The sequence below is a fragment of the Fringilla coelebs genome (assembly GCF_963513975.1).
Source record: "Fringilla coelebs genome assembly, chromosome: 12".
Lineage (NCBI taxonomy): Eukaryota > Metazoa > Chordata > Aves > Passeriformes > Fringillidae > Fringilla > Fringilla coelebs.
The window spans coordinates 22,247,143-22,268,982 of record NC_140038.1 but is presented as its reverse complement, the minus strand read 5'-3'; the positions used below and the strand labels follow the sequence as shown (position 1 = coordinate 22,268,982).

Sequence of the window (21,840 nt, the reverse complement as noted above, 5' to 3'; positions counted from 1 at the left end):
CCTCGATTTCAGGACATTATTAATCTGAAACTGAATCCTGATCCAGTTCTGCCAGAAATGGATGGGGTGTCTGAATTTGCAGAATATGTCTCTGAGACAGTTGATGTGCCATCTCCATTTGATCTCCTGGAGCCACCCACCTCAGGGGGTTTTCTGAAGCTTTCTAAGCCCTGCTGCTACATATTTCCTGGGGGAAGAGGTGATTCTGCTCTATTTGCTGTCAATGGGTTTAACATCCTTGTGGATGGTGGCTCTGAGAGGAAATCATGTTTCTGGAAGCTGGTAAGGCACCTGGATAGGATTGACTCAATCCTGCTCACCCACATTGGTGCAGACAACCTGCCTGGCATCAATGGGTTGCTGCAGAGGAAAGTTGCTGAGCAAGAGGAGGAACAATCCCAGGGCTCTACCAACTACAGTGACTGGATGAAAAACCTAATTTCTCCTGAGCTAGGGGTGGTTTTTTTTAATGTTCCTGAAAAGCTGAAGATGCCTGAAGCCTCCATGAAAGTAAAGAGGAGCATTGAAGAAGCGTGTATGACACTGCAGTATCTCAACAGACTGGGCATTAAATCAGAGCCTCTCTACAGGGTGGTGAGCAGCACCATCGAGCCCATCACGCTCTTCCACAAAATGGGAGTGGGTAAGCTGGACATGTATATACTGAACCCTGTCAAGGACAGTAAAGAAATGCAGTTTCTAATGCAGAAATGGGCTGGCAATAGTAAAGCAAAGACTGGTATCATTCTTGCAAGTGGAAAAGAAGGTGAAATTTCTGTTCCCTATCTCACATCTATCACAGCCTTAGTGGTATGGCTACCAGCCAGCCCAACTGAGAAAATTGTAAGGGTGTTGTTTCCTGGAAATGCTCCTCAAAATAAGATATTGGAAGGTCTTGAGAAACTCAAGCACCTAGATTTTCTGAGGTACCCAGTAGCCACTCAGAAAGATATCACCTCTGGAATACCTCCACCTGTGCTGAAGCAGACCAAAATTAAACAAAGAACTGACAGTAAAGAGAGTCTTAAGTCTGCCCCCAAGCCATCTGTGACAAAGCAAGTTAAGAAGGAAGAAGCAGTTGAGGAGGGGATTAAGGAAGTAAAACCAGAAGTTGTAAAGGATGCTAAAATTGAAAAAAAGGTTAAGGAACACACAGAGAAACTTCCTGAGAAACCTGTTAAACATGAAAAGATAAAGACAGAAACGAGTGATGCTCTCAAAGCTGAGAAAAGAAAATTGGCAAAAGACAAGGTTGGAAAAAAGCATCTCAAAGAAAAAGTATCCAAATTAGAGGAGAAGAAAGACAAAGAAAAGAAAGAGATTAAGAAGGAGAAAAAGGACTTAAAAAAAGATGATGGAAAGAAAGACGAGAAAAAAGATTCAAAGAAAGATGATAAAAAGAAAGAAAACAAACCAGAGCTCAAAAAAATTCCTAAACCAGACTTGAAACCATTTACCCCAGAAGTAAGAAAAACATTGTACAAGGCAAAACTTCCAGGCAGACTCAAAACCGAGAAGATCAAAGTAAAACCTGAAAAAGAACCTGAAAAGGTACCTGCTGACCTTAAGACATTACCAATGGAGAAGGCACCTGTACAAGTGGATCCAGGAGAGACATCCATAGTGGAACAGAGGTTAGTCCTGTCTTCACCAGAAGATCTTACAAAGGACTTTGAGGAACTGAAGCATGAGGAGAGAGGGGCCTTGCAGTTGACTCAAGAACGGTCTGATATGAAGGTTAGTGATAAGATTATGGGAGCACCTGAAGCAGAGATAAAAGACTCTGTTGATATCACTGGTCAGAGTAACCTTGAAGTGGATCTGATTTTAAAAAGAAAGACCCCTGACCAGGCAGTAACTACTACTGATATGGAAAAAGAATCATCAGCAGAGGAAACGGCAGTCCATCAGTGGGAGCTGAGGGGAGGTTCTGCTGAAAAAATAGAGGATGAAAGAAAAACAGTAGATGAAAACCATGACATAAGATACTGGGGGGGAAAAGCTGAGCAGGGCAAGGACATTCAGGTGTTTCCTGACAAAGAACACCTGCCATCACATACAGACCTCTTGGCAAAGGGTGCTCAGCCACCAGTGTTCAGAGAGGAAGAAAAGGAGGAAGAGGAGAAAATCTCTTTGGACAGAAAACAGAGGGAAGCAGAAACTTGTGAAAAGTATATTGAGGGGACAGAGGTACAGGAAGAGGATGAGAAGGAAAAGAGAGAAGATGTGATAGAAAAGGCAGAACTGGAAGAAAAGGAAGAACAGCACATGAAAGCAGAGGAGAAAGTGGAGAAGAATAGAGAATTCTGTAGGCTGAATCAGGATGATAGGGAGGACAAACTGTTTACTATTACAGAGAAGGAAAGAGAATTTAGTTTCATGGATGAGAAAACCAAGTTACTTGAAAAGGACATAACAAAGGAAGAGTCATATTTGAGCAGCCTGCCAGTCCCACCAGGAGCAACAGCAGAACATGTTTCTTATATCCAAGATGAAACTATCCCTGGCTACTCAGAAACAGAACAGACCATTTCTGATGAAGAAATACATGATGAACAGGAAGAAAGGATCCCACACTTGAAGTATGATGTCAATGCCTATAACATTTCTGTTCCTGACCATCCAGGCTCTTTTGAAGCAGTACATGGAATACAGGCCATGCCTCCTGCTGACCTTTCAGCCAAGGGCTATGCTGGGCAGGAGTCTGAAATCCTGGCATATCCTACAAACATTGTGGCAGCACCTCTAGCTGAGGAGGAACACATATCTTCTGCTACCTCCATTACTGAATGTGACAAGCTTTCATCTTTTGCAACATCAGTAGCAGAGGATCAATCGGTTGCATCCATAACAGCACCACAAACAGAAGAGACTGGGAAAAGCTCTTTACTTCTGGACACAGGAAACAGTATGCCCTCCTCTCGGACTGAAGCAACCCAAGGTCTTGACTACGTTCCCTCTGCTGGCACAATTTCTCCTACATCATCCTTGGAGGAAGATAAATGCTTTAAATCTCCACCCTCTGAAGATTTCCATGCATTAGCAGAAGGAGAGAGGAAAGTGGAAACTCAAAAAAAGGACCTTCATGACGAAGTAGAAGATGAAGAAGATGAAGAAGATGGGACTCCAAATATTGAGATGCCTGAGAAACTCAGAGGGCATTACAATGCCCCTGTGTTTGTTCCTCAAGGATGCCCTGAGAATGTGATAATCAGTGTTCCCACGCAGGTGATGCCTTTATCTACCGAGGAAGCACCATTTTCCCAGGCTGACTCTGCAGAGGCTGAAGAACGATGCACAAGTCCCGATGACAGCACGGTCAAAATGGCCTCTCCCACTCCCTCTGGCCCCACCAGTGCAGGGCACACACCCTTCCACCAGTCTCCAGTGGAGGAAAAGCTGGAAACAGTAGATTCAGATCTATTTGAAAAACAAACGGATGCTGCTGCCAAGAAACTGGAAGGCCAAAGTTCTGTTGTGGTGAAGGGAGCCAAGGGTGAACCTCTCAGAGAAGAGGAGGCATCCGTGGCTAAATGCAGACATGAAAGAGAAGTGCCTGGACCGGTGCAGCATGAGCTGGCTTTGAGCAGTGATGTTCCAGTGTCTCCTGAGGAGGAGGGCCAGGAAGAACCAGTGAGGAGCGAGGAGCTGCCCTGGCTCTCTTACCACAAGCAGGACACTGTGGTGATCGGGGAGGATGAGCAGCGTCCCAGCACAAAACCAGAAAAAGAGCAAGGAACTAAAACCATGACAGAAGGTTTAATGGGATTTCCAAAACACTTGTCCTTTGAGCCATTTGCAACCACAGGAACTTCTCTAGGAAATGTGGATCTTCCACAGTTCAAAAGCCAAAGCAAATCTAAAAATGACGAATCTTTGCAATTTTCACCAGATGGCATCAAGTCACCTTCTTTTACAAAAGAATGGATTGGTAAAGAAAAACCCTCAGATATTTCTAAGAGAGTTACTAGTGAAGAAGGAAAACTGCTGTATTTAACAGAAGACACCTCAGAGGAAGAGAAATCTTCTCATGCTTCCATTGAAGATATTTTCCCAGAAGAGACCAAATCCATTTCTCTCACTGAGAGTTCCAGCAGGAAAATCTCTTCAGATGTTTTTATTAAAGGAATTTCTCCAGAAGATATCAAAGCTCTTAGTTTCACAGAAGAGATATCGGCAAAAGAAAAAACTGTGTCCAACTACACTGACAAATTCTCTTCAGAAGCTGTGAAATCCACGTGTTTCACAGACCAGAGTCCAGCTACATACGAAAAATCACTGGAAATTTCTGCCAAAGAACTGAAAGAGGCATCAAAATCTCCTTGCCCAGAAAGTAGTTCAGTTAAAGGCTCATCACCCAGAGATTCTTCAACTGAAGAAATGTCTCCAGATGACAGCAGTTTATTTTCTGCATCAGAAAAGAGCCTGTTGAGGGGAAGAAATGCAGGCTTGGACTCTCAGGAAGTATCACCAGATGCAAAGAGCTTACATTTTACAGAATCTAGCCCAAGTGAAGATAAAACATGTTCACACATTTCTACTGAAGGCACAAAATCTTGCATGTTCAAGGAACCTCAAGAAAAAAAATCTCCAGAAATGGAAAAGTTTTGCATGAAAGATTTAAGTTATGAGAAGAAAGTGTGGTTTCCAGAAGAGGTAGAAGAGGTCCCTGTTCAGGGAAGGCGGCAGAGGTATGACAAAGAGAGGGAGTGTACATTCTTGGATGAGGTGCCAGAATTTGAAACAAAATCCCTTCCTAAACTGGGAGGGGAGGAGAACCTGTCTCCTGCCTTGCCTGGCAGCCATACCTGGAGAGAGGCAGAAAGGGAAGCGTGGGGTTCTGCCTTTGGGTATCTTGAGGAAGGGAGAGACAGTGGGAGAGGAGAGCAATTACCCAGTGAGGAGGATGAGGAGCTTCACCATGCTGAAGACACACCCATGCTACCGCAAGCAGAAACTGAATGTTTAAAGATGGAGTCGTTTGATTACAAAGAAGACACACAGAAGGGTGCCCAACCTATGTCAGAAACAAAGAAAGTAGATGTGATTCCTGCTGACATCACTGTCCCAGAAAGAACACAAAGGGAAAGTTCTCCTCTATCTCCTCAGTATATCCCTGGTGAGGAAAATCAGGCCAAAGCTTTAACTGGAAGCAAAGAAAGTCAAGAGTCACTGTTGACCTCTAAACAAGATTACTCCTGCTTAGACAATGAGGAGAAAGCCATCCTAGATATCTATGCAAAATCACTAGACCAAGTTCTGACTTCTCCCCTGTCTGCAGTGAGAAAGGAGATGGAGGCACCTCCAGGAGCAGAGAGGCCCTGCAAGTTAGATCAGTGCAAGCCACCCCTATGGGAGGATGTCCCATCGAAGATGTCTGAAAAGAAATTAGACATCAGTGATTTGTATCAGGAAATAGATTTCAAATACAAGTCAGATAGCAGGCAAGACGACGACTGCAAATCCACTGCAGGTCTGTATGACTCTACAGGAAGAAAAGAGCAGACAGCAGCAGCATCTACTCTGTTGCAATCTACAAGAGCAGCAGAATGTATTGCAGAGTCCACAAAAAGGAGTGCTGAGCTGTCAGGGCAATGTACACACTCCCCTTCAGCACAAGGCCCAGGTCAAAAAAGTAGTGATGCTCTCAGCTGTGCTGGGGCTGTGGGTACTGCCATCCGAGAGGTGTATCCTCCAGAGACCTATTCCAGGAGTTCCCCTGAGCCTTATTCCTATGAGGAAGGGGTCCACACACAGAAAGATGATGACACTTCCCCAAGACAAGAGCCAGAAGAAAGAGAACCAACTCCCTACCCTGATGAAAGAAGTTTCAAGTATGCTGACATCTATGAGAAGATAATTGTGTCTGGAGTGGGACCCTCCCCCTTCACAGCCATGGGTGCACACAGCCCAGGTGACACCGACAAGGTGCCAGTGACGGCACTGAACTCTCAGAAAGGTCAAACTTTTCATGTGTCTGCAAAGGAAGAAGAGTCCTGCCTTTATACCTCTACTGAGAAGGAACTGTCATCTCCAGCATCCCCCAAGGATAAAGCAGATTCAGTCTTTGACTATAGAGACATCCATGAAAAATATTTGCCCTTGTCTGAAACAGGGAAGCCTAGGACATCAGAAGGACAGGAAAAACTGGATGCGTCTTCTGCTTTACCAGGAGAACTGGACTCTGCACTGCATCCACCATCTGTGAGCGCAGCATTTGCCTCTCCCACCGTCACAGCTAACACCTTTTATCAAGGAAAATCATCCACCTATATTGATGCTGGTCGTCCAGATGAGAACATAATTTTGTCTAGCCAGGAGCAGGTATCTTCGTCCCTGAAATCTGAAATCCCAAATCCCAAAGATACATACTATGAGAAAGCAGGTCGAGGGGAAGAAAGTGCAAGTGACTCAGAGCTAGAAAAAGGTGCTAAGGAGAAGTCTGAAAAGGAATCTAAACTGCCCAGCCCTGCTGAAGCTTCAGGCACTGTCTATACACGCATCTCAGGCATCAGCAAGTTCCCTGTCTCAGACCCCTTCCTGCAGAGCAATTGTCAGGAGCCCCTTTCACCCAGCTCCACTGCTTCTTCTCCCTGTGGTCCAGGCTGGCAAGAGAAATATGAAAGTAGGATGACTGCATCAGCTGCTGTTGTGGAGACATATGTTTCTGGTTACGGTGACGTGCCAGACACGGACAGAGATGAGCAAACTTCAGAAATGTGCCATGATTCTTCACAAAAGAAAGAGGCTGCTGAAAAATCCACAAAGGAATCCCATTTCTGGGTAGCAGATTATCCAAGTACAGCAGTGGCCTCCGAGTGCCAAGAGCAAGCCATATACCTGAAATCTGCTTCCAGCAAACAAACAGAAGTATATGAACAGGGCCCGAGGGTAGAGAGCAGAGGGATGGATAGCTCTTCTGGATTTGAAACAGCCAGCACATTCAGACATAAGCAAACCCCAACAAGCCATTTAGGGGATATTTCTCTTTCTTTGGAGTCTCCTTGTGCTTTGCTGTCAGCCCAGGGAAACAAAGATGAGTACTTGGAGGTTTCTGAGAAAATCAGCAGCCTTGACTCATCTTTTCCTAAATTCTCACCGCTGAGTCCATATGAAGAAGACAAGGTGTTCTCCAAAGGTGTGGAGAAAGAGTCTGTGACCCAGCAGCAGCTGAAAGATGACTCTTCCAGCCTGTCAGAGGAACCTTCATCTGAGGCCACCACTCCTGTGATACTGACTACAGCAGAAAGTTTCTATTCCCATATGCTTTCCACATCTGCAGGTGCAGGAGGGGAATCAGGTATCAGGAGTGCTTGGAATGTGTCTCCACTGGTTCCAGATAGTGCTGTGAAAATACATACAGCTGAAACCAAAGACTTTGCTGAAGAACGTGGGTCTCCATTTCCCTGTGGCATGGGTGACCACATCTTGCCATGCAGAAAAGAGTGCCAGGGCTCAGAGCCCACACCATTCTCTGCAGAGCAAGAGCAGCAGCCCTGTGGTGGCAGCCTGGAGGAGAAGGCATCATTTGCAGAACAGCCATTGCCACTGACATCTCTCCCTGATGTGTTGACATCATTTTCTCATCATCAGTACAAAGATGAAACCACAGCTAATGGTCCAACAGAGGTGAGCACCAGTCTGCCAGCTTTCCAAAGCACACACCATGCAGCAGAGGCAAAAGATGAAAAAACAAGTCCCAATTCTGACAGCAGTTTTTCTCCATGCGCAGGCAAAGAGGAAACAGAGAGGCAAAGCCGTCCTTCCTCTCTGATGTCCCCTGAAAACAGTTTCCAGCCATTTTTCCCAGATGTGCAGAGGGGTGAAAAAGCAGAGGACTGTGGAGATGCTTCCCATGACATGGAGACCCATTTAGGAGGCAGTTCTGATTGTGGACAGAAATTTTCCTCATGTGAATACAAGCAGAGAAAGGGAGAGCTCTCTCCCTCATTCATCAACCCAAGCCCCCATGAGCTCTCTGAAGACAGTGACCTTTCAGAGGAGGAGGGTCACCCTTCAGTGCAGGGGAGACCACCCCACACTGGGAGCAGTCCCATGCAAAGTGCCACAGTGGAGGAAACCCCTCCAACATCAGTAAGTGATTCTGGAACCTCCCAGTCAGACTCTGATGTCCCTCCTGAGACTGAAGAATGTCCATCCATCACAGCAGACGCCAACATGGACTCAGATGAAGATGCTGATTTCCTCCCAGTGGACAAAGCTGTGGGGAATGCTCATCATGCTAGTTCTAGGTCCAGCCATGATCCTCAGCCTGTTCCAATGGTAGATCCCCATCCCCACCCTCCTCACCCTGATGTCTGCATGGTAGACCCTGATATGTTGTTAAATGAGCAAAGCATGAGCAGAACTGATAAAATTTCCAAGAAAGACATAAAAGAAAAGAACAAAGGTGTGAGGAAGCCTTTGAGCAAACCCAAATCTTCCTCACCAGCCCGGAAATTAGATGTGAAAGGGAAACGATCACCCACTCCTGTGAAACAGTCATCGGACAAATCTCCAAAGTCTGTCACTGCCAAAAAAGAAAGAGATGGAGGAGAAAAGCCCAAACCACGTAGTGCGCTGATGCCAGAGGATGAGTTATCCCGGAGTAGTCACAGCAACCCTGGCAAGAGTCTTGTTAATGGCATCAAAACAAATCCCGGTAAGAAATCCTTCCTGAAAAATGCATTATCTCTATAGGTCTAACACAGAGAAAAGCACTAGGTTAAACACAGCAGAACAGAGAACAGATCTTCCCAGTCAGGCATAAAAAGTTATAAGCAGTGATAAGGTTGAGATGTACAAAAGGTTGATATGAAAATGCAAGAGAGTCCTAGGAGCAGCAGCGATTCACAGAGATGGCAGGAAGCCAGGATGGATCTTCCAGAAAGACTACTGTAATACCCTCAGATAGCATAGACAGGCCATCAGAATGGGGGAGGGGGTGTGTCTGTGTGTTTAAGCAAATGTAGGTTATTGACAAAAATTAGGACTAAATATTAATTGGGATGACAACTCTGCAAAAGTTAATAATGGAGATTTTTGGTTCCCTTCCCCAGAAAAAAGCTTCTGATCCTAAAGCTTTCCAATCCTTCGCCCCAAAAAATAGCAGAACTTCCTTTCCCACCCAAGACCTGTGACAGCACTGGCCCAGAAATGCCCCTAGGTCACCTCTGAGCAGCAGAGCATGGATAAGTCTCAACTTCACTGCTGCAATGGAAAAGTCTTTCTAGAATCCAAGTCCTTTTGTGTTAATCTGAGTGTTCCTTGCAGAAGGGTTTTGATAGCCTCTTGTTTCCTCTTTTCCAAAGCTTCCAATAGTCCTAAGAGCAGTTTGTCGGTGCCTATGGGTCCACCTGTCTACGTGGACTTGGCCTACATCCCCAACCACTGCAGTGGGAAGAACACAGATCCAGAGTTCTTCAAGCGGGTTCGAGCATCTTATTATGTTGTGAGTGGGAATGATGCAGCCAATGGAGAGCCGAGCCGTGCAGTGCTGGATGCACTTCTGGAAGGGAAGGCTCAGTGGGGAGAGAACCTGCAGGTAGGTCATGGAAATGCAAAGCACTGTGTCACGCTTTTGATGTCACAAGTGCTCAGAAGAAGATGGGTATCACATACCCAAGGGAGTACACTGAGAGGAAGCAAATGGTACTGGGCACACCCTATTTTGCAGTCTCAGCAGAGTAATTGCTTGTACTGATCGGGAGGAGGACAACTGCCAAATAGTATGAATGGAAGCAGATATGTCCTCTTTTCCACATCCTCCTGAGGGGAGGAAGCATTGAGAGATCATACACTCATCCTTACCTACTGCAGGATGAGCCTATCCTCAAGCAAAATCAAATGCCAACACAAACTGAATTTTCATCAGTGTCCCACACCCCGTGGCATCTCTTGCTAGCCTGGCTTGCTGAAGATTTTTCTGACATCAACTTACTAATAGAGCATTTAAACAAGAATGTTCTGTAACGGAGTTCTTGTTTAGGCAGGCTTGCAGGACACCCCAGGTGGGCACTCCTGAAGACATCTACAGAAAGGTATAAATGTGCTTCCAGATGAAGCAGCCTCATATTTCAAGGTCCCTGAGTTACACACTGGGTGAATGGGCACATAGTGTCCATTTAGTGTCCATTTAGAGTGACACTGCCAGTATTGTTCCTTTTCACACTGAAGGATTTTTCTGAGGCTGTTTCTGGAGCTCCAGAGCACGATGCTCTCCCCTGCACTGCAGCCGTTCTCATCATTATGGTGTCAGTGCTGCCAGTTTGCAGCCAGTTCAGAGCCCCATTGTGCTGGTACTGTATAAAATAAAGCTCTGCCTCGGAACCTGACATCTGAAAGACACTAAATAGAACAAGCAGTACCAAGGGTACAGTGTTCCAAAATTAACAAGAAATTTTAGCCTCAGCTCCTACGGGCATTCTTTGTCACTGCAGTTGTTCTCAATCATCCCTGCTGCTTTCTTTTCCCAGGTGACATTGATCCCAACACACGATACTGAGGTAACACGAGAATGGTATCAACAGACCCATGAGAAACAGCAGGAGCTAAACATCATGGTACTGGCAAGCAGCAGCACTGTTGTGATGCAGGACGAATCTTTTCCAGCCTGTAAGATTGAATTCTAGATCTCCCACATTTTGTGTTCATCCATTGATTCTTCAGTCACCGATGCAACATGAGAGACACCATCTAATCACAGTCCAGTTCTTCTCTGGTTTAGTCCTCTACATGGTTCCCATTTGTCAGGCAATCGGGTATCCATCTTGCTCAGCACTGGATGCCGTGAGGAAGAAGTGCAGGGCTCTGTATTTTCTGGACTGAGCTAAGAGTTTGTGCAAGAGCAGTTGCAGGCCAGGGGCACTTTCACCTTCCCTGCTTTATTCTGCTGCCTGTACAGTTTCTGTAGACTATCTTGGCTGCCTTGCTGCTGTGAGAGCTTGTTCTACTCTCTTCCTGGCTGCCTTGCCATTTAACGTGTAGCACCATGAGCCTCACCTTTCTGGTGAGGGCTGAAGTGCTGCTGCTGCATGCAGAGTGCATGGGAGGCAGGGGTCAGAGGCGAAATCTAACTTGCAAAGAAATTGCACCAGGGAGATGAGGGAAGACAAACCCTCTGAACTGTAATGTGACAGTGAAGGTCATTCTTCCATCTCCCCTCCTGAGCATACACAGGAGGTGTTCTGAGCAAGGGGACCTGTGCTCCAACTAGGCACGACCACCACATGCCAGCTTGGCAAATTTCTGTCCCAAGTACTCACCTGTGGCATCCTGCAGCACCTGTTTGCTGTGCTCAGGGAGCTGGGATGAAGGATCACGGCAGTGGGAGGGGAGGGTTCAGCACATTCCTAACCTGCTAACTTGAGCTTCGCACACACAGCAGCTGGCTGACTCCTGCACAGCAGCTGTGTGGCAGGAGGAGGCACAGAGAGGCTGTGGCCTAAACACACACAAAGAGCATCCAAACGCACAACTACAGCCCCCTCAACAGCAGAAGGGCTGAACAAACCTCGGCCACGCTTGGCCCGGGATGTACAAGAAACCTCCCACCCCTAAACCAAAGGCTCTGGGGACGGTGGTGAGGCAGCCGAGGGGCGCGCAGGCCATGCTGGGCGAGGCTGGTGCCCAGCCACTGTCGCTGTGCTGTGCCAGCCGGCACGCTGCAGCCATCTCCTCGCTGCCTGTGGGCCAGGCTCCAAGCCTTAGAGTTGTGTTCAAGCTTTTCGTTGTCCCCCCAAGTGTCCAGGATGTGGGGAATACAATTGTGCTGTGAGGGAAGAGAAGGCCCTTCCCAAAATACTCGGGAAAAAAAGGTGTAGTCATTCTCAGTTCCCTCACACTGTGGCAGGGATGTGTTGACAGCGCAGGTGAGGTGCTGCTCATCCACGTGGTGCCACCTTGCAGCTTGTTCCCTGGCCTGTGCATCACGGTGGGCATCCGTCCTTGCTCTCTGGACGCCCTGGCAGAAACGGGAATGTGTGCAGTGAGTGCATTGTGGCGACTGAACAGCCACCCAGAACCTCCTTGGCACACAGACCTGCTTCAGTGTGGGAGACACATTCTCCCAGCAAGGAGTGGGGTGTTCAGGTGCACTAAACCTGCAGCATCCGTGAGCCTTTGCCACGTCCAAGAGAATTGACAGAGGATCTTACCACAAAGACAGCTTTTCTGTAAGACAGGCTGTGCTCTGGGAAAGAAGGAATGGGATGGAAAGCTGTGCTGCCATGGTTGTCAGTCAGCACAAAGTATTTCCATCTTCTGTGACATGACACCCACTGTGCTTGGCTCTGAGCAGAGGGCTGACTCCACCATGAGCATCCTCGGACCCTGTGCTGCACTAGCTTGGGACACTTCAGTCACAGTGCTAGTGTTCTGGCAGGTGACATGAAGAAAATGCTGCTTAGAAACCTGCTCCTAGCACTAAAATGGAGTTTCTAGGGAAATGGTCTATTTTGCATTTTAATTTATATATTTATTTTTTTAACATTAAGCTGCATTTTGTGTTGATTTAATATTTTAATTTATACATGTTAACATGACACCATGTGCTTTTAGTGTCAGTTCAGAGATTTTTTCAGCACAAATACTAACATGCTGCAAATTAAACATTAATGAAAGGACTCATAGAGAACTTGTGGGCAGCAAAAATGTCTCTGCAAGGCTGTGTCTAAAACCCAGTAGCTGTAGGACAAGGCCTGAGGCCAGCAGCCTCCCCACAGCACAGCCAGCTCTTTGGCTATGGCCCTTGTTAGGAGCATGTGAGCTTACTCAGGGCTTTAGCAAATTCCCGTCCTGCGCTGTGTTAATTTTAACCATGGAATCACACTGTGGCTGCCAGCATAATAAACGTCATTCTCTGTACCCCGATGGGGTCAGCATTCATGAATGTTGGTTCTGGCAATTGCAGGCACTAAAACACCTGCCCCTCCCTGGAATGCTGGGGGGCTTTGCCTGCTGTGCTTTGGGGAGACCCTGGCCCACTCGCCACGGTGGCAGCTGCAGGATGCCAGACACCAGAGGCACAAGCATGGCCCTCACCGGCTCCTGGGATCCCTCTGCATAGCTAGATGTTAAAGCTAATGCACTAACTTTAGATAGACCCACACATGAATGTTTTCTCAATTTTAAACTTGAAGCAATTCTGACTAAGCAGCAGTAATAGTGAGGCTTTGTGAGGTACCTGCACCCTCCAGGCAGGAGTGCGGCCACTGGTGGATTCCAGGAGGAAGGCTGCCCTCCACGCTCTGCTCCTGCCCTCTGCAGCTCTGCTGCTTGGCTCCCTTTATCCTACACAAGTTTGCTTCCCTGTCCTCAAGGCCCCACATTTTTTTTCAGTTTTTGTCGCAGTCTGTTCTGCCTTGAGCTTCTCTCACTCCCCATCTCCCTCTCTCCTCCACCCCCTTCCATTTAAAAAAAACAATGGGGAAAAAGACTTAGGAAAATGCTGATTCACAGAGTCTGGCCCTGCTCAGGCCACAGGAGCCAGCAGGACCCACCTGGAGCCAGAGGTAATACAACACTATAGAGAGAAACAGTTAAACTCTGCTTTTGCTTGTTTCTGCATGTGGGCAACAACGCGTAATCTTCCTGTATGTAATAGGTAAAAAATACTATTTTAAACCTATAATTAAAAAAGTGAACGTCTTAACTGTATTGAAATGGCATCTTGTGCTCCTAGCTTCTTCTATGCTAAATGTTTTAAGAAGAGAGCCCTGATTCTTTTCTTCAGCATCACATTTCTATTCAAATTTAGTTCCTTGAGTTCTGTCCTTTTGCCCATTTCCATGTGAAACACTGTAACTAACTGCTGTCAAGAGAGGAGCCCAACACATTAAAATAAAGCCACATTAATTGCGAACGAGAACATCTCCAGCGGTTTCCACCTGTTCTTTCAGTGAGCCCACGCTTGTAGGCAGGAGCACACAGACGTGGCTGCTGTGCCACCCTCCCACCTCCCAGCTTAGGCGAGCCCCAGCTTTTCCACCAACACCCCACCTTCACCAGCAGCTGCTAAACTTTCCTGTGACTCAGAAAGGGACATAAGGGACATGCACATAAGGCCACAGAGCCTGCCCAGGACAGCCCCCCACCCCTGGCCTTAGCAGGGTGACTGTGGGTCCCTCCTGGGAAACATCTGGGACAGCTGGCTAAGGGCTGTAGGGGGGAAAGCAGCTCCTGAAAATCCAGTGAGGAGCCTGGCGTGGCCTGTCTGCCATGCAACACCGTCACTCCTCACAGTTCCAGAATCACTGCAGCCCTCCATCTGTCCCTGCACTTAATTGGGAATGGCAACTCTGCCCAGCACTGCTGGCACTCTTTGAGCTGCAGTGGTCTCAGGCCCTGTGGCAGGCAGCACACCTGCTGGCGTGGCACCTGGGCACACGCATGCCAGGGATTCTGTGCCTGACCCCGCTGCAGCAGTTGGGCTTTTGCACCTCTGCAGAACTTCGAACTGGCCTCCAACAAGGGAAGGCTCTTTCAGCTCCTTACCAGAAACCCGGGACAGCTGCTGCTCTGCCTGTGCTGGAACACGGTCAGGAGAGGCTGATGCCCAACGAGTTCTGTTCCTGCCTGCCTGTCCTCAGAAGGAAACAGTGGCAGATGCCAGGAAAAAAGAAAGCAGGTTCTCTGCTTTCCTCAGGAGAGAAGCCATCATTGCCCCAGACCACACCACAGCTTGTGCAGGCCCTGGTGGAGAGACCTCAGGGTAGCTGCCAAACCTGGTTCTGATGGGAGGAACCATGAACTGTTACCATAAACCAGGAACTATTTCCTCACACAGCTACTTTTCAGGTAAATGAGCACTGTCTCTGGTCATACTCCAGCTAACCAAGGTCCTGTGACTGCAGTGCATTTCCCAAAGGTGTGCAGTGACAAGCATCAGGCTCTGTAGGATCAGCACCTGAGAGCCACATGCCCACCCCATAGGGCCCTGCTCCACGCCCCTCTCAGCAATGACCCCCTGCAGCAGGTGTTGTTGGGTCCATCGTGGCAACCACCCTGCCCTGGCACTGTCCCTGGACAGAAACACACAGGTCCTGGCAGGAGATGTGGCTGGTGCTCAGCAGGGACATGGCTGCCAGAGCAGTGCTGGACACACCATTCCAGTGTCCTCATTCTACCACAAACACCCCTGAGACCTGGGAAGCCAGGAGCTCTTCCCCAGTATGACCAGTTCTCCCATGTAGGAAAAAGGAGGGTTTTTTCCTGGCCTGGAACCTGTGCTTTTACTACAGGTCTGACTCCAGCCACAGCCGCTCTTCCAGGACAACAGAGCATGAGCAGGGCTTACTGTTCCAAGCACCTGCAAGCTTTGGCACATACACACTGCTGCCAAGTCAGCATCAGAGGCAGAGAGACACTGGACCCACAGCATAGATTTACTGTGAACACACATTGTCACAACACAGCATAGAGATCTTTGGGCACAGCTTCACAAAAACAGAGATCCTAGCTACAGACAGACACGCAGACTTGTCCATAAATACAGGAGGAGTGGGAAGCACAGCCCTGGCCGGCACTCAGGATGCGGCAGGGACACCCGTATCAATCTTGCCCTCAGGCTTGTGCTCACAAGGCATTTACATAAATATCCATTAAATACTTTTCATTTTATATAATAAAGATTTCTCCTTATTGGTTTCTAATAATCCTGAATTATCAAAATAGCAGTTTCTTTTAATCCCTGTCACCAAGACCTCAGAGCTGTACGCTGCCTGATCCTTGGGGATGAGAAAAAAACAACCGTGTGTGTCTTCCCTGCACACCTCTCTCAGGCTGGATCCTCAGGCTCCTGCCTGCCCCAGCCCAGCAGGGAAACATCCAAGGCCACGCCAAAGGGATGTTTCCTTGCAAGCAGCAGTCAAAATCGATACCCTCACTACCCTTCTTTTCCGCACTCATTCAGAATGCTTTCTGCTTCTGCTAGTTTTCCTACTCTGGACCTGATTTTGGTGGCCAGCAGTGGAAATTGAGAGAGGAAGAAGGAAGAAACAGAGAGGAGGCTGGTGGTTGTGATGGGTCTGATTAATTTGAGCCCAGAATGCCTTTCTCTGAAGGATGTGGGCCAAAAGGTCAGGAGGATTTGTCCTCTTTGGACTTACCACCCTAAAAGCCTTGGCTGTACCAGTCCTCTAATGCTGCTGTCCCAGTGAGCACAAAGCCCTTGGGACACCAGTGCAGCACCATGTCCCTGCTCCATGAAGGTGCCATGCCAGTACCAAGACTGCATTGTTGTTCATTTAAGGAGGCAAACATTCTTGCTGAATGGCAAAGAGCTGGCTTGTGGAGGAGCAAAGCAGTCTCTTCCACACCACAGAGTCGTGTGGCCCTGGGACGTGGCTTCTTCTCTGCTATGCACCACCAGCTGCATGAGGTGCCATGCAGGAAGTCAGGCTGCTTTCAGGCTTAGAGTGCTTGCAGTGTGCTGTCCAGGAAGCCACTAAATTTGCTGATCCTTCTGACACAGCAGCTGCAGTTCCTCCACATTCTTCTCAGGAGGCAGTGGCTGCACCCGGCACAGGTGACCAGAGAAAAGCTGGTCTGACAGAGCACTGTCCCCCAGCAGCTCCTTCCCTGTATGCTCTGGGTCCAACACCTCTCCCAGCAGCTCCTCTTCACAGGACACCAGGATCTTCTTGGACAGCCCAGACTGATCCAGGCCAGTCATTCCCCTGACAGACCCCTCACCTGGCTTTGCTGTCTCCCCAACCAGCCTCAGGTCAAACCCTTCACCACACTTTGCGTTTCCTATGTTACTTGGCTCTAACATTTCCCCAGATGATTTTTCTTCATCCTGCTCCCCCATGCTCTTCTCGTCTGGGTTAGTGTCCTCCCCTGCCAGCTCCTTCTTGCACAGCTCCAGAATCCTGCCTGGCTCAGGGTCCTTATTCCAGATCAGGGTCTCTGGGGCACTTGGCTCTGCTACTGGCAGCCCAGACACACCCTCCTGCATGTCAAGCCCTCTGCGTGGAGCTTGACTCTCTTCCTGCTCAGGGGACTGGCTAGTCAGCTGCTCCTCACTTTTTGGGGGGCTGATGGAAAGTTTCTCAGTGAAGCTGAAACGAGCACAGTTGTCCACAGAAGTTGGGGAGGATGGGCCTGCACTGGAGACGGTACTGGAGGGGCCACTGCTGTCTGCAAAGAGGAAGAAAAATCTTAAAACATGTAGCTAGTATTTTCCCACCCGAACTGTCACAGTCCCACAGTTCTGCAACCAAGAGGTGAGGGCTGTCTATATGCCGTGTGACCTGTCAGGGGCCTGCAGCTGGTCTTGGACATTTCTGACAGTTCAGCTGATGAAAACCCAATCACACAGAGTACAATTCTACCTTTTAATCCAGTGCTATGCTGGCATACAGCCAAGAGTGGAGTCTGTTGTCACAGCACAAAATGTGAAGTGTGATGTTTTGCTTCAAAATGCAAACCAATTTATTTCATTCCCTTACTATGATGGAACAATCCCAGCTTCAGTTTGCCCCTCCTGGTTCCTGACACGCACAGTCCCTGAGTGTTGAGTGAGAGTCAACATATTAATTCTCTACTAATGCTTATTCTTGCCTTATACTGCACAATAAGCAAAATTAGAGCAATACCTAGATTGTATCTAATCCAATAAAGGAGGAGAATGAAACAACTGTTTTCAGCCAGACTGGTTTCCTGACCTTGCTGACCTCACACACCTCCCTCCCTGCCCACTGCATTTGCCCTGACCGGGTGCAGAGCACACTCACACCAGGGGGGTTTATCCGAACGCTGGCGCAGCGGCAGGGACGACGACGACAGGATTCGCTGGGACATAAAGGGGTCTCCTGGGATCTGGCTCCCAATCATTGAATCAAACAAAGCTTCAAGAAAAAAAATACACAGATCAGTAATATTCCAACAGACATAAAGGAATGGCTCCTAGCCCAGCAGTCACAAGTGGGTGCTAAAGACCAGTGCCAATTCAGAGCCATGCCTGCCCATCAGCTCCTGGGAATCTGAGGCTAAGATTTCCAGAGCTGGAATCGGTATCCTCATCACTGTACTCATTAGCCACAGACAGACCTGACTGATTATTTGTCACATAAGTGGCCTAGGATGGCTCTGAGCTGGGTCCCATGGCTCATTCCGGGGCTAGAACACTCTGGGACAGGCTCTAGGGACTGCACTTATCTGCAGTCCTGTCAGGCTGATCTGTCCCAAGAATGTAAAAGAGCAGGAGGGCTCCTTGCCTTGCCAGAGACAAGCCCACCTGAGCAGTACCTGCAGTGGACTGGACGTGTGACTCGCTGCAGCTCCGGCACACGGCTGTCAGGAACTCGTTGACCTGCCGCAAAGAGAGGGAGTTGTGCAGGGTCTCCAGGGGATAGATGGTGGGAACCATGGAACAGCCTTCAAAACCTGGAAAGAGACCCAAGCAGAAAATGAATAGAGGAAACAGCAGGGAAAATCCATGCAGGAGCACTCATGGCTGAAGGAGCTGGGCACTCTGGGAATCAAACAACAGGCACACTCAGGCCTCAGGTCATCTCTTCTAACCCAAGAAAATCACCATGAAGCAATCCCATGCAGTAACAGATCTGAAAGCAAGCACCTGGGTACACATGGAGGGGAGAGGAGGAAAAGTATCTGGCAGCTGCCATTTTTGCTGCTGAGCCTAGGACACTTAAAATACACAGCCGTGACGGAGAACTTGGCACAGAGCTTGGCACAGTGCCCCCTCTTACAGAAGTCAAACAGAATCGAAGTGGTGCCAACAGAATTTCCATTAGAGAGGTCCCACCACTGGCAACCCCCTGCCTGGCACAGCCTCCTCTCCCCACAGCAGGGAGCACACACTGCAGCAGCTGCAAGGAGCCACAGAAACTCCCTGTCACAGCAGCCCCCCGTGCACCCCTGACAGGCTGTGTCCAAAGGAAAGGCTGGGTAATGAATTATTTGTCCCCTTAACTAGAATTCACTGCAAGCAAACCCAGAATGAGTATAAATAGGCATCTCAGCGTGTAATAGACACTTTCTCAGAGCTAAGCTCCATCACAACCATTCAGAATAAATCCTTTGCTGCTCAAGCCAGCAGAGTATCATAGCAAAGCATCTCCCTCTTCATCCCAGCTTCCTGTAAATGCCTTGTGGAACCAAGCCAACCTGAACTGCCAAAAGAGAAAGGAAGAAACAGATGAGTCCGTGGGTATATGGAATAAGGCTGCCCCCTGCTCTGCACCTCTCAAGTTTAATGGCCTTTCAACTCCTCAGGGTTGGGCTTCCCATTCTGTGACCCCCCCAGTCTCCTCCAAGGACCTCAAAAAGAATCTGGAAAGAAACTGTGTTTGGTTCTACAGAGAAGGAAAAATACTTTGAAATGCAAAAGGTAAGAGAGTTCTTGATGCAATCTGTGGCAGGACGTCTGCCCAGCACACCAACAGGATAAAACTGATCCCTGCAGCTTGGCAGCACCTCAGGAGAAGCCCTGGAGCACCTGTTTGTGTACTGCAGACAGTTGTTCCAGTCACCTCCAGGACAGGCTCTGCTCCAATATCCTCACCGATCCCAGTTCTGCAAGAGGCGAGGAGCACGAGCCATGAAGGTGCTCACTGCAATAAATAACAGTTGGTGGAGATAAAGAATCCTCCAGAGAGTTCACAAGGTTACCTAAGCCACAAAGGACCTACAAACATAATTCAAGACAGAAAGGATAAATCCTCAGCTAGGATGAAGAAATATAAGACACAGGAAAAAGACCATATTCTTGTGTCTGTTGCTGAGAAGCCCTGAGAGTGGAAGTGCTCAGCAAGGAAGAATGTACGTCCTCTATTTTCTCAGAGGCGTCCTGGGACACAGAGCTAAATGAAAAAGCTGAGGGCAAATCTTAAAATGGTCACGGGAGATAGTGGTAGGCTAATGTCATTTCACAACAGAATCTGGTCAAAGCTGGCTCAGGTATTGGGGTCTCCAAAGAAAAAAGGAAGGTTAAATATAAGATAGGGCAAAGCAATGTTACAAGATACAGTAGGGGCACCAATGGGGATCTGAGTGCTTGAGCTCCCCTCTAGTAAGATGAGGAAATCAAAGGTCCAGCGATTAAAGAAGCATTAGACACTGACACACAGCTGATGTGAAATCCCATGCCTGTATCCCCAAAGTGCCAGGTGCCTGCTCGTGCAACTCTGCACAGCTGTGGTACTGCACCACTCTTGAGCAAGCAGACTAAAATGGCCAAAGTTTCCTCTCTCAAGGTGGAGGAGTACTGTGCTCAAGGAATCCTTTTCATTCCTGCACACCTCCCTAGACCTGCTGAGCTGCTGGGGAAGAGGCCAACAGTGGCTCGTGCCAGCACAGCGCGGCCAAGGCAGCAGCTACCGCTACAGACCACAATCCCTACGTGTCTCCAGGGAAGGCCCCAACCACTGCTGCACCACACACAGTTAGCAAAGACTCAACACCTTTGGGAAAGGGCAAGAAAAATAAAATGTGACTGCAAACCACAGGAACCATCCTTGACTGACAGCTACCCTGTTCTGACTGTGCAGCTACTGCTGATGCTCCCCCAAACTCTTTCCTGAGGCCTGAAGGGCAGGAGTCTGTGATGCAGGCAATGGCATGAGAAACTGGACAGAATTCCATCAATTTTGTACCAACATCCAACAGCAGCCCACAGAGGAAGTTCTGTGTGCCAGTGTTCTGCGTGTCAGCTCTTCTGGAGTGAAGCAGCACTTGTCCAGTCTCAGCACAAACAAAAGCACTCACCAGGCTCCTCTATGATATGCATCATCAATCCACCCCTATTTTCCTGGACGAACTGCAACATGCCACATGTACACTGTATATGAAGCACGTGTGACTGTCTAGTCCCGTGCCCCAAACATCAGTGACCCACAGCTCAGAATTGCTATGGACATCATCTGTCTCTTCCATATTCGCGTTTCCCCTTGAACTCAGTTAAGCTCCCAACATCCCCAGGTACTGTGGTACATGGAAAAAACCCACTTCCATCCAAAGTGTCTCAACTCACTCAATTAGAAACCTTCTTGCTCCTGGATATACACGAAACTGTGGATCGCCACCCCTTCCCTCAGGCCACTCAGACCACGATAACAAACATTCTTCCCAGATTTCTAATTTTGCAAATTTCTACCTTTTCTACCTTGTCTCAAGTGATGATGGTCAGATCAGAGCCCACTATTTCATATATAAGAGTTGGGGGCTGTTTCCCTTTGTAATTTAAATTCATTTACACTGGACATCACCGCTACCTTCCTGCTCATCATCACAGGACTGCTCTCTGCCCACAGCTGACCTTTGCCTTCAGTACCAGTGGGATTCATTACCAATAAGAACTTACTTCACACGTTTCTTTTTCCCAGCTATGACTACACAGGTTCCCAGACATTCCTTCAGGGCTCCACTGTTGATCTTTCCAACTGTGGATGCCAACTGCATACTTTTGACTCACTGATTCTATCTTCTAATTCATGTTTCCTTTGTGTGGATAGAAGTACAGTGGAAAGCCAAGAGAGGACAGAAGAATGCCGTTTTCACAAGGAAGAAACCTGGGCTGTCAACCATGTCTGCTCTGAGAAGAGCCTCAGCAGGAATCCCAAACACATCAATGAACTGTGGGCTTGCTGATGGACTGGGAAAACAGCATGAACTTGCTGGTGGATATTTGATTTCCAGCTGGGAGGGCTGCTGTACTGGTAAGGAGTTAGGTAAGGAGCACCTAATGCCTGTGTTGGGGCAGGAGGCACCTCCCAGCAGCCTGCTGTGTCCAAAGCACTGAGCTCATTTTCTCTCCCCACTCCAGCTCACAAACAGGGCCAAGACTTGCATCAGGGAAAGCTCAGCCCTGGCTCTGGA

The 21,840-nt window shown here is 48.2% G+C and overlaps 2 protein-coding genes across 7 annotated transcripts in view; one reads left to right on the top strand and one right to left on the bottom strand.

Annotated features, from left to right (window-relative positions):
* Positions 1 to 42: 42 nt before the first annotated feature.
* On the top strand, positions 43 to 10,687 carry MAP1A (microtubule associated protein 1A). The gene is made up of 3 exons (XM_084214074.1): positions 43 to 8,662; positions 9,312 to 9,544; positions 10,476 to 10,687. Exons 1-3 carry the CDS (start codon positions 58 to 60, stop codon positions 10,629 to 10,631), a joined length of 8,994 nt encoding a protein of 2,997 aa, XP_084070200.1. The 5' UTR covers positions 43 to 57; the 3' UTR covers positions 10,632 to 10,687.
* A 4,689-nt stretch (positions 10,688 to 15,376) lies between these two features.
* The window catches only part of PPIP5K1 (diphosphoinositol pentakisphosphate kinase 1), a 42,882-nt gene continuing 36,418 nt past the window's right edge, over positions 15,377 to 21,840 (bottom strand). For all 6 annotated transcript variants that reach the window (XM_084213476.1, XM_084213477.1, XM_084213479.1 and 3 more), the window contains 3 exons: positions 18,250 to 18,387; positions 17,736 to 17,849; positions 15,377 to 17,139 (listed from right to left, as the gene is read on the bottom strand). In XM_084213476.1, the coding sequence (XP_084069602.1) occupies positions 16,445 to 17,139; positions 17,736 to 17,849; positions 18,250 to 18,387 (947 nt within the window). In that variant the 3' untranslated portion in view covers positions 15,377 to 16,444. The remainder of the gene's footprint in view (positions 17,140 to 17,735; positions 17,850 to 18,249; positions 18,388 to 21,840) is intronic.